This window comes from Rosa chinensis, chromosome 3 (assembly GCF_002994745.2).
Source record: "Rosa chinensis cultivar Old Blush chromosome 3, RchiOBHm-V2, whole genome shotgun sequence".
Classification (NCBI taxonomy): Eukaryota; Viridiplantae; Streptophyta; class Magnoliopsida; order Rosales; family Rosaceae; genus Rosa; species Rosa chinensis.
In genome coordinates, this window is record NC_037090.1 from 6,568,856 (window position 1) to 6,580,377 (window position 11,522).

Below are 11,522 nucleotides of genomic sequence, written 5' to 3' on the forward strand. Positions count from 1 at the left end.
GAGCTTCTAGTCTCTCGACTTCGAGTAGGTTTTGTAACAGAGAAGGGGGAGGGGGGGTGGCAGCCCGGCAGGTTTGGTATTTATATAGGGAACTAGGGAAGGAAGAGGATGATGGCAAAGTTGTAATTATGAGGGTTTGAAGTGATTGACGGCTGAGATTTAGGATGGACAGCTGTGAATCACATGTATATATGCGGGTACTTGTTCTCATTAATGAGACAAATTTGCTATACTTTTTAAATGGAAAGTGGAGGGAAAATTTGAAATGCGATTAATTATGGTCAAAATATTTGAACAGAAAGAGCAATTTTCGATTATTTATTTGTGGGCTAATAATCGATCAACGATCCGTAGGATATAAGGCCCAGTTGAGTGCTCACTCATAAGTCCACGGTCCAGTTCATGAGGCATTACAAATCCCTACTTCCTATGATTCTATTACCTAATCATGGTTGTTGCCAATTGTTTTGTTGGATTTGGGCATTTCAAGTTCATTAGGGTAACTCTTATAAGCAGTGTCACATGTCATAGTCGTAGTTCTTCACCTTATGATTTGAAGATCCCTATACATGAAAATTCAATAATATTTAAAATTATTCAGTCATTCACAAGTATTATTCAATACGAATGATGAGGCAATTGCTAAATAGATTAATTTTTTTTTGTTTGACAATGTAAAATTTTATATTTTTTTGAAAGGAAAAAGAAGCAAATATGAGATTTAAGGCTCGAACCTTGGTTGGTTCAAACTTATATTTTTTATTTGCAAAAGAAGATTTGTAAAATGGATGATTTCAGTTATGAAATATGTACGATGATGGTTCGTTAATCATAGTTGTGATGGATAAAGAATCATTCTATGTCGGTTTGAATAATGAAAAACCTGAAAGATTTTTAAATTTAAAATTGAGCTAAATTAAAGCAAACTTGAAATCCAATTCTTTTGATTATTTCATACACACATTATCTCTTTCCAAATCAGCTCATTTCCAATCCTGTTCTAGATTCATATAACCTCAGATTAGATTAAACTAAAGGGGGGGAATAAAAGAAGCCCACATTCTTTCCAATTTTAAACATCCATCCATGTTGCTTCATAATTCATATTCTCCAATAATTGCCCAATCACAAAGTCGCAACCGGGGGTTTGCATCGTAATTTCCCCTTCCAAAAAAACTATATACAATTAGTGTAATTATTGAGTGTATTCGACGTCGTAGATTTTGGATATATACGAATATATACACACGACCCAAAAAGCAAAAATAAGCAAAACGCAAACCCGCCTTTAATATTGGCACGAGAGCCCCGAAATCTGAATCTCTCTCTCTCTTTCTCTCTGAGAAATTTGATCGAACACCTGGGGGGCGCTGTTTCAATAGAGACCCAAAAGCGAAGCGAAGAACGAGAGAGAGAGAGGAGCAATGTCTCTGCGGCCGAGCACAAGAACCGAGGTGCGGAAGAAATCGTACAAGTCGGGGGTGGACGCCGACGACGCGCGGCGGAGGAGGGAGGACAACTTGGTCGAGATCAGGAAGAACAAGCGCGAGGACAGTTTGCTCAAGAAGAGGAGAGAGGGCTTGGCTCTATCGCAGCAGCAATTGCTCGATGGGTCTCCCAATCCTGTCGTCGTCGAGAAAAGGGTATCTTTTGATTTCTTGCTCTTAGTCTTGTTGATTTGTGATTTGGGGGTTTAGGGATTTTGGGATTGTTTGATTCTGGGTTGTTGGAATTTGGTTGTGGGATTTGATTTTGGTGACTGGGTTTTGGTTGGGGGAAGTGAAAGGAGTGAAATTTAGTTTCGAAATTGATTTAATTTGGGTAATGCTGAATGATGCATGATATGTTTACTTGAAATTGTGCTGTGATTTTGATCTGAATGAATGTAGTTCATAACTGGAAGAAGGTTTTCATTGGTCCCACTCTCCTTTCCTTAGTACGAATAAAGAGAATGGGCTTAGTCTAGAAGTAGTTATTGTCGGGAAAGGTGTCCTTATAGTGTTATGTCTCCTAATCTTAGTTGGTTTTTAGGTTTATTATCTTGGTTTAATTCAATGTATTGCTTATAAATTACCTCCAACATGGATAATTTGTGAGCGGTTTAGTTGATTAGGAACGCAACAGAGAATGTGTATCATTGTAATTCTATATAACAAGTTATCTCGTCTGATATTAGATGGTCTTGGTCTTTAATTGATGTTTGGGTTGTTTAACAGTTGGAAAGTATACCTGCAATGGTGCAAGGAGTATGGTCTAATGATCCTGCTTTGCAATTGGAAGCAACTACTCAGTTTAGAAAGCTACTGTCAATTGGTATGAGACTAGCTCCACTTCATGAATTCGTTCGCATTCCTCTTCTGTGGCACTTTTCATCTCATGTTGTTGAAATTTTTTTCGTATTTACGTATTGTGTAGAACGCAGCCCTCCAATTGATGAGGTCATAAAAGCCGGTGCAGTCCCTCGATTTGTGGAGTTCCTTGGAAGGCAGGATATGCCTCAACTACAAGTATGAATTATTTTGTGTAGTTTCTTGTTAAAGTCAAACTATTCTTCTAAGGTGTACAAAAACTGAGGTTGACCTCCAATTTTGTGTGCAGTTTGAAGCTGCATGGGCTTTGACCAATGTTGCATCTGGAACATCTGAGCATACTCGAGTTGTTATTGAACATGGTGCAGTTCCCCTGTTTGTGCAGCTTCTAAGCTCTGGCAGTGATGATGTCAGAGAGCAGGTTCTGATTCCCTTTTAAAACTTTCATTAACATGATAGCACAGTATTAAGCATATTTTGGCAGTATATGCTTCTTTATGTTCCTATTTTCACTGGTTATACAACTTATTTCTTCCTATCACTTTGGGAAATTTTTTGTTTGTTTGGTTGGATTGGTAATTGGGTTAAATTCTTAATTTTCTTGTCTCTTGAACAGGCAGTATGGGCTCTAGGTAATGTAGCTGGAGACTCACCAAGTTGCAGGGATCTTGTTCTCTCACAGGGTGCACTAATGCCATTGCTAGCCCAGTTAAATGAAAAATCAAAGTTATCCATGCTGAGGAATGCTACATGGACTTTATCTAACTTCTGTCGTGGCAAGCCACCCACACCGTTTGATCAGGTTGGTACACATTGTAGATATTTTTAATTTTTTTATGGTTAAAACTTGCAGATGCAGTAGTGCTTTATGTTGAATGTCAGTTGATGTACTTTCCTCTCATTTTGACAGTAATAAGTGTCTTTTTTTGCTTGCCTGTTCGCATTTTTTATTTTATTTCAGGTGAAGGCCGCTTTACCAGTTCTTCAACAACTCATTTACTTGAATGATGAAGAGGTCTTGACTGATGCGTGCTGGGCCCTATCATATCTCTCAGATGGCCCAAATGACAAAATTCAGGCTGTGATTGAAGCAGGCGTCTGCCAACGACTTGTGGAGCTTCTGCTGTAAGTTTCTAAACCAATATGTGCACCTATAGTGATTTCGTATTATTTTGGCATAGTTGTTTAGCATATTCACCTTGTGCATTTCCTATTGATTACGTTTGTTTCTGCCAGCCATCCATCGGCTACGGTTCTTATACCTGCCCTTCGGACAGTGGGAAATATTGTTACAGGCGATGACTCCCAGACTCAGGTATTAATTATGATCCATCTATCCACTTTAGTTCTTAACATACTATCATCTGAAATATGCTCTTCATATAGGACAGGATATGAATGTTTTTGCTTTAATGATGGTTTGATTTTTCTTTGTTATGTATCAAGTTAGCAACAAACTGACCTTTATAAATGTTTCAGTTTGTTATTGAAAATGGAGTACTGCCTTGCCTGTCTCAACTTCTCAATCAAACTCACAAAAAAAGCATCAAGAAAGAAGCTTGTTGGACAATTTCAAATATTACAGCTGGGAACAAAGCTCAAATACAGGTAAAATTTTCCTTAGATTGCATTTCGCTTTGTGGATTTAAATGCTGTATTCCCACTTGACTACTACAGGAGACTGCTTTTAGTCTTTTACTATTATCATTATTATTTATTTAGTTTAAACTTTCTTTTTCTTTTTGTTTCTGGTGATATTGTGTCTTAAAGGCTATTATTAGTATGTGAAGAACATGTATACTTTTCTGTTGAATTTCTGTATATGGTGGATTATTACCTTTTGCTGGTTGAGTTTTCGTGATTCTCTTGCTGGACTTCTGAGTGGATTAATTACTCCTTACGTTTGTCTTCTACAAATTCTATTTAACAGGCTGTGATTGATGCCCAAATCATACTCCCACTCGTACAACTTCTCCAACATGCAGAATTCGACATAAAAAAGGAAGCTGCATGGGCCATCTCAAATGCAACTTCTGGAGGATCTCATGAACAGATTCAGTATGCTTTACCTTTACACTGGATAAGCTCTTTTTACTTTCATTTCCCTGTTCCATCACATGCGCATGTATACTCATGTTGAAAATGCTATACAACCCAATTCTATTTTCCATTTATACCAACTCTAACATAGAATGACGCCCACAATGTTTTGGATCAAACAGTGGGGTTAAACAACTGTTTTCAGCTGGTTAATAAATGGCGTATATATGCATCTCAAGTATATTATTATCATTTTCCCTGTGTAACTATTTTCCGTATGAGATATTGTCATAGTACTTGTCCTTAGGTGTGATTAACAATTTCTCAGTCTTATTGTTGAAATTTTAAAGCAATAGGTTGTTGCCATTCTAACTATTGACACTGACTAGGCCTTCCTATACATATTTTTACAATGCGCATGACAATCAATACTCTCATTTATTTCCTTTTGTATCCTTATTTACCATTTACTTTCATCTAGTTCATTATCTGATAGTATCATAGTCTAATTTGGGATATAATACATTATACGAAGGCTAGTATTTACATGCATGATTGATTTGTTTTTGCAGATTCCTGGTGACTCAGGGTTGTATTAAACCGCTCTGTGATCTGCTAATCTGCCCAGATCCAAGGATAGTAACAGTGTGCCTTGAAGGTCTTGAGAACATTCTGAAGGTGGGGGAGGCTGACAAAGAAATGGGAGCCAATAATGGGGTCAATCTTTATGCTCAAATGATTGATGAATTTGATGGATTGGAGAAGATTGAGAATCTGCAGACGCACGATAACAATGAGATTTATGAGAAGGCTGTGAAGATCTTGGAGAGATATTGGGCTGAGGAAGAAGATGAACAGAACCTCCAGCAGAATGGGGATGCAAATCAACATGGTTTTACTTTTGGGGGAAACCAGCCCACCGCTCCGCCGGGTGGGTTCAAATTTGGATAGATAGCGGTTTAGGATTCTGTTTTCTGGCAGCATAGGTTTCGTTACCTTGTTTCGATGAATTTTCAACCTCATTTTGATTTCCCTTACTGCCAAGGGCCAGGGATGACAGGCTTGTCTATGGAATTTGATAGAAAAGCTAAAGCTGCAATCGGGGTGTTTTCCATTATATTTTGCTTTCCATACTTCTAGACTTCTAGTAGGAAAAAACTGTGACTCTTGTGTTTATTTCAAATTGGCGCTAAGATGCTCGCTTCTTCATTTTTGATTTTTTTTTTTGGGCTGTGTTATCTTGTTGAGTTTCAGCTTCTACATACATTATAAATATGGTTTTGTTCTCTCTTTTCATCTGCTTGTCTTGACTCACTGAAAAGAAAACAAACCAACCAGTCATATCGGACAACATCTATTCATGGCAGTAGTGGCCGTTTGTCAGAAATGTGCAGTTCACATTGAACCTTCCCCTCCTTGACCCTGTTCACACAAACCGGTTCACATTCAACCGTCCATTTTTCGGTCTTCAAATGCAGTCCAACCGTACAGAATCATGACTACTTTCTTTACCAGGACCGCCAAAATGTACTGATTTCCTTGAAAAATGATTAAAATTTAAAACCCCGTTTGCTAATATGGATATTTTGGCGGGGTTAATTTGCAAATTTACATTTTTAGGGCTAAAACCCTTCCTTTCTGCTGCTTGCTTCTTGCAAACTCGAATCTGAAGCAGCTTTCAACAATGGATCCCAATATTAACAGCCAAGAAGAACAAGAAGATGATGACCAATATGGGGTTCTTTTATACTACAAGTACACCCAAATTCCAGACCTCGACGACCTCTTCCACTTCTACGACTCCAACTGCAACTCTCTCTCACTCCTCGGCCGCGTTCGTCTCTCTCCTCTCGGCGTCAACGTCACCGTACGTTATTAAAGATTGGAACTTTTCTCCGTTTTATGAACTGGGTCTTTCTCAATTGCTCGAAAAAGATGAAATTTTTGTCGTGATTGATTTTTGGTTTGGATTGGTTTTAGGTTGGTGGCAAGTTACGTGCATTGAACAAGCACATTGCTGCGGTTGAGTCGAATAGTTTGTTTGAAGGGACTGACTTCAAGCTTGCAGCTTGTGGCCGACCGTCGAATGACAAGGTTGCCGAGGAATGTGGGTTCACTTCTCTCTCAATCCGCATTGTCAAGGTGATTGCCAGCTTTTCGGTTTTTGATTTATAGTTAGTGGCACTATACTTCTTACTGTTTCTGATAAGTACATGTGTTGGACTCAGGAACTGGTTACTCTCAGCTGTAATCCTCTGATAAAATCGCCGGAGATTTCACATGCTGGAAAGCATCTTTCCGCAGCTGAGTTTCATTCCGTTTTGCAGAAAGCTGGTTAGTGACTTTCGGTCTGAATGTCTCATTTGCTTGGTATAACTTGTGGTTTGTTTTTTTATTTCACTTATTCGTTGGCTGCTCTTCTGATTGTTGGAAATTTTGTTGTAGAAAAAAGATGGAAAGTTATATAGATGTAATGGTATCTTGGTGTATGCTTTCCAGGGAAATTAGACAAAGAGAGCAAAGAACACAATAGAGAACTTGTTCTATTGGATGCAAGAAATCTATATGAAACAAGAATTGGGAAGTTCCACCCCCCAAATGTGGAAACTTTGGACCCGGGCATTAGGCAGTACAGTGATCTTCCCTCATGGATAGATGATAACTCTGATCAATTGCAAGGAAAATCAGTTCTTATGTAAGTGCTTATATAAACCTTTAAGGGGTTTAGTTTTATGTTATGCTGTTAGTTCTCATAGAAAAAATAGTCATCTTTTTTTATTGTGTACTCAGTCAGCATGCAGTGGACAGAACTATCTCCATGAAAGTTTATGTGTTACTTACTTGATATTTTGGTTTCCATTACCAGGTATTGCACTGGAGGAATCAGGTGTGAAATGGCATCAGCCTATATTAGGTCAAAAGGTGCTGGGTTTGAGAACGTGTTTCAGGTGTGCTCTTGTGACACAGTAGCATTTTGTTTTCTTAGACAATAAGATTTGTACTTCCTGATGATGATGCTAATAGCCTCTCTTGCTTTGTGAATTTGTTTGCAGTTATATGGTGGAATACAGCGTTATTTGGAACAGTTTCCAGATGGTGGTTTTTTCAGAGGGAAGAACTTTGTTTTTGATCACCGGTATGATTCTTTAGGCTTTTGATGCAGCTTTTATCATTACTCACGTACTCATATCCTCTCTCTTCGCCTCAGTTTAGATTATAAGAAAACAAAAGGGCAGGCATAAATGCATAAAGTTGTATATAGTACCATTAGTTTCTGGCCATTTGGTCACTCATAGACAGGAAGTTTAGCTTTTGAAGTTCAGATGGGCATGTCGTTGTATGCATTAATGGAAAAATAATAAAAATAAAGAAAAGAAAGAAAACTAGAATATAATATCTCCAGAACATTCCAAATCAGAATACTTAATTGTATTTGTACAGAGCTTGTATGATAAGCATAACGACATGATAATCCGTCAGGGTGATATGGTATTCAAAATGAAAAGGTTTGACATACTTCTTTCATTGTGCTGTAGGATTTCAGTTGGGAGTTCAGATGCAAATATTCTGGGTGCCTGTCTTCTCTGTGGCACCTCGTTTGATGACTATTCGTCACGCCTTCGTTGCACTTACTGCAGAATGCTAGTCTTAGTTTGTGATAGTTGCCAGGTATGCTCTTGTTACTTACTTTTGTCATTACAGATTGAGGGATCTAGTACTTTTAAAGACCATATAGTTATTTTCAGTGAGCCATTTCATGCGTCCCAGTAAATTTACACTATCCTTCAGGGTTCTATAACATATTGGTGTTCATCATAAAACTATGCTTTGTGTTATAAGACAATAATTCCCGAAATGATCCTTCTATCAGTCTCTCAGCAATATATTTTTCTTGGATGGCACTTTCTCTAGATATGTATGTTTTAATTTTGCCTGATCCCTGAAGTTTTCAATTTGTGTCAGCAGAGGAAGGGATCTGTATATGTTTGTGAGCTTTGCCAGAATCATCACAAGGGTGTTGGGTTGTCTTCTATTGAAAATGGCGGAATCAGTTCACTACCATCAGTTGAAACTGTCTCTTCAGATACTAAGCTCTCATGTCAGGTGCCTTGCAGACAGGGTAAGGTCCGTAATCTGAATCACTTTGAACAACCGTGTGTTCTCACAAGTATCTACACATCTTGCATTTGGATATTAACATATTGTGTGCCTGTGTGCTTAGTCATGTATATTCACAAGAATCAGCATTGTAGTGTATACACATGTATGGATTTAGGTACTTTCGAGTTTTAACTTTTTGCTTGTAATAGTCACTGTTTGCCTTGTTCTGTGCCAACATTGGCCACAGGCCCACAACTTAGCAAATACTAATTTTTAGAACTTGATTATCTAACTCCGAAAGTACTGAAGAGTTATAAGTACATGTTTTTATATGCATTTGCATTTCCCCCTATTTTCAATGTTCCTGATGTTGTAATAACTGGTATGACACAGCTACTGGGCCTCCAAGAAAATTGAGAATCTTGTGCTTACATGGGTTTCGTCAGAATGCCTCGAGTTTCAAAGGAAGAACTGCCTCACTGGCCAAGAAACTCAAAAGCATTGCTGAGCTCGTGTTTGTGGATGCACCTCATGAACTGGCATTCATATACCAACCACCCTCGGCTCTAAGAGAGTTGCCTCACAATTGTGCAACACAGCAAGGTCCTCCTCCTCCACCACCCTCGGAGCAATGCAAGAAAAAATACGCATGGCTTGTAGCACCTGATTTCCAAGAAAAGACTGAAAGTGGTAACTGGGAAATGGTAGATGGTCCATTTGATCCCCTGCAGTACCAGCAGCAAACTGCAGGGTTCGAAGAATCATTAGCGTATATCAAAACCGTGTTTGCAGAGGAGGGCCCATTTGACGGAGTGCTGGGATTTTCACAGGGAGCAGCAATGGCAGCTGCTGTAGCTTTTGCCCAACCAACACAAACTACACCATCAAAAACCGCGGAAATGCAGTTTAGGTTTGTGATTTTGTGCTCTGGCTTCGGCATCAAGCTACTAAAGCAAGAGTTCCATGAGGAGAGAATGATCAAGAAATGCCATTGTCCTTCCCTCCACATATTCGGCAAGGATCACGGCAAAGACCGACAGATCGCCACGCAAGAAAGCCGAGAACTCGCTTCCTTATTCGACGACGGTTGCTCCACGGTCATCGAACACGACTCCGGCCACATCATCCCCACTCGTCATCCCTACATTGATCAGATCAAAGACTTCCTCTCCCGTTTCCTCTAAAACCCTAGTCACCTCTAGTGTGCTCTGATCTGTAACCCTTTTGTTTCCTTGTGCCTCCTTTTTTTTTAATGAATTTGGTTTACTTTTACCCAAAAAAAGAAAGAAAAGCCACGCATCTTCGTTTGTCCTTTTGCGTGTTTGTCAAGTCTTGAGTCAGTTGCCCTACGTCTCTCGTCTTACGTGTCTTATCCGACAGCGACCCGTTCAACCTTTAAAAAGATAATAAACTAAGATAAAGGAGTGTGAAACCGATACTTAAAAAAGTAATAAAGCTAGATAAATAAGTGTGAAACCGAGATTTATTACGCGTTAATTGCATCACCATGACGCGGCTTGACCGCCAAGACCAGTGACTCCCCCGTCTCTAGAAGCAAATGGGTTACACTACTCTACTCTCACAGTCTGTGACGCTTCCAGCAGTGAACCCCCACTGACCAGTCAACCCCTCACTAATTTTAAGTATTACCGTCTGTCCCCTGCATTCGTTGGAGAGATTTTTAGGTATGACAGGGCGTGCTACGTAACCGTACGTTCAGTCAATATTATTTATACAGAAGGTGCTTTGGATATTTCATTATAATTAAATATAAATAATTTTAAAATTTAATTAAAAATTAGAGAAATACGATTGATCGGACATATCACGTCGACAGTACGTTGCCCCATTAAAGATTTTTTCCTTTCGTTTTAACTTGTTTAAGTGAAATGAGTACGGAAGGGTGACGCGTGTTCCCCCGAACAACGCGTTTTCTTGCTCCCTCTGTCCACCGCCCCGTATCTCTATATATTCCATTGTCTTCCTACCCAAGACTTCCAGGACCCCATCACCCTTCTTTACTTAAATCTACAACTCCCTCCTCTTGCACTCTCTCATTCCTTCTTTACTCTTTGATTTGATCTGAACTTGGATATCATTTCGGTTTTTTTGATGGCGGCGTCGGATAACCTAGCAGCGATGGAGCCGTGGGCGTACAGGCCGACGACGACGTTTGCGGACTCGTGGATCTCGGAGGCGTTTGCGAGGGACACGAAGGCGCTGACGATGGCGCTGCAGAAGTCGCTGGCGGACAACAGGAGCTCGGAATCTCCGGATTCCGAGTTCTTGCCGTTTTTTGATACGTTTCAGGCGGAAACGACGGCTACGCCGACTGTTTCCGGGGTTTCGGGGTCGGATCCGGAGTCGGTTGCGGCGCCCAAGCTGCGGCAGAGGAACGCGGTTCCCGTTTCGGGGGGCAAGGTGACGAAACGGAAGTCGCGCGCGTCGAAGCGGACGCAGACGACTTTCATCACGGCGGACCCGGCGAACTTCCGGCAGATGGTGCAGCAGGTGACGGGGGTGAGGTTTAACGGACAGCAGTTCTCTTCGCTGCCGACGGTTGTCAAGCCCGAGCCGCAGAGACCCGGCGGCAATCGCTTACCGGGCGGCGGGTGCTTGCCGACGCTCGACACGTCGGCGTTGTTGTTCGACCACCATCAACAGCAGCAGCAGCAGAGGCAGCAGTACCAGCAGCAGGTTGTGGGGCCCGCATCGGCAACGGGAGGAGGTGGACAGATGCGACCAATGCGCTATGGGGCGACGGTGGAGGTGGCTGAGGGTGGTGGTGGCGTCTCTGGCGGGGATTAGGCTTTGACTCTTATTCGAGCTTTCCCACTCTGGAGTCGTGGAAGGTCATGTAGTGAGAGAGAGAGAGAGAGAGAGAGAGGGGGTGATAGAGATAATGTGACCGTTGATCTTGTGACATGTGGGTCGTTTTTATCTGTTAATATAAATTATGTTTTTTTTATTTCTTTTTAGTAACTTCTTTTTATTTTATTACTATTTTGTTGAGCACTCTTGTATTTGTTGAGCTTAATGGAGTAGAATTTTGTGCATTTCATTTTGCGGTTA

At 40.4% G+C, this 11,522-nt stretch overlaps 3 protein-coding genes across 4 annotated transcripts; all 3 read left to right on the forward strand.

Moving 5' to 3' along the window:
* Window positions 1-1,255: 1,255 nt before the first annotated feature.
* LOC112195422 (importin subunit alpha-4) lies at window positions 1,256-5,558 on the forward strand. Its single transcript, XM_024335861.2, has 10 exons — window positions 1,256-1,643; window positions 2,217-2,313; window positions 2,416-2,507; window positions 2,599-2,730; window positions 2,926-3,111; window positions 3,271-3,434; window positions 3,546-3,624; window positions 3,789-3,917; window positions 4,240-4,367; window positions 4,922-5,558. The coding sequence occupies exons 1-10, from the start codon at window positions 1,425-1,427 to the stop codon at window positions 5,298-5,300; spliced, it is 1,605 nt and encodes a 534-aa protein (XP_024191629.1). The 5' UTR covers window positions 1,256-1,424; the 3' UTR covers window positions 5,301-5,558.
* Window positions 5,559-5,699: 141 nt separating this feature from the next.
* On the forward strand, window positions 5,700-9,762 carry LOC112195421 (rhodanese-like domain-containing protein 6). Of its 2 annotated transcripts, none has more exons than XM_040516063.1 (9): window positions 5,700-6,216; window positions 6,330-6,491; window positions 6,578-6,683; window positions 6,849-7,044; window positions 7,216-7,297; window positions 7,403-7,485; window positions 7,886-8,018; window positions 8,313-8,469; window positions 8,844-9,762. In XM_040516063.1, the coding sequence occupies exons 1-9, from the start codon at window positions 6,034-6,036 to the stop codon at window positions 9,632-9,634; spliced, it is 1,893 nt and encodes a 630-aa protein (XP_040371997.1). In that variant the 5' UTR covers window positions 5,700-6,033; the 3' UTR covers window positions 9,635-9,762. The 2 variants fall into 2 exon arrangements, with proteins under 2 accessions (XP_040371997.1, XP_040371998.1); XM_040516064.1 differs by having other exon boundaries at window positions 8,316-8,469.
* Window positions 9,763-10,432: 670 nt separating this feature from the next.
* Window positions 10,433-11,522, forward strand: LOC112195423 (calmodulin-binding protein 25). The gene has a single exon (XM_024335862.2). The coding sequence runs from the start codon at window positions 10,563-10,565 to the stop codon at window positions 11,256-11,258; it is 696 nt and encodes a 231-aa protein (XP_024191630.1). The 5' UTR covers window positions 10,433-10,562; the 3' UTR covers window positions 11,259-11,522.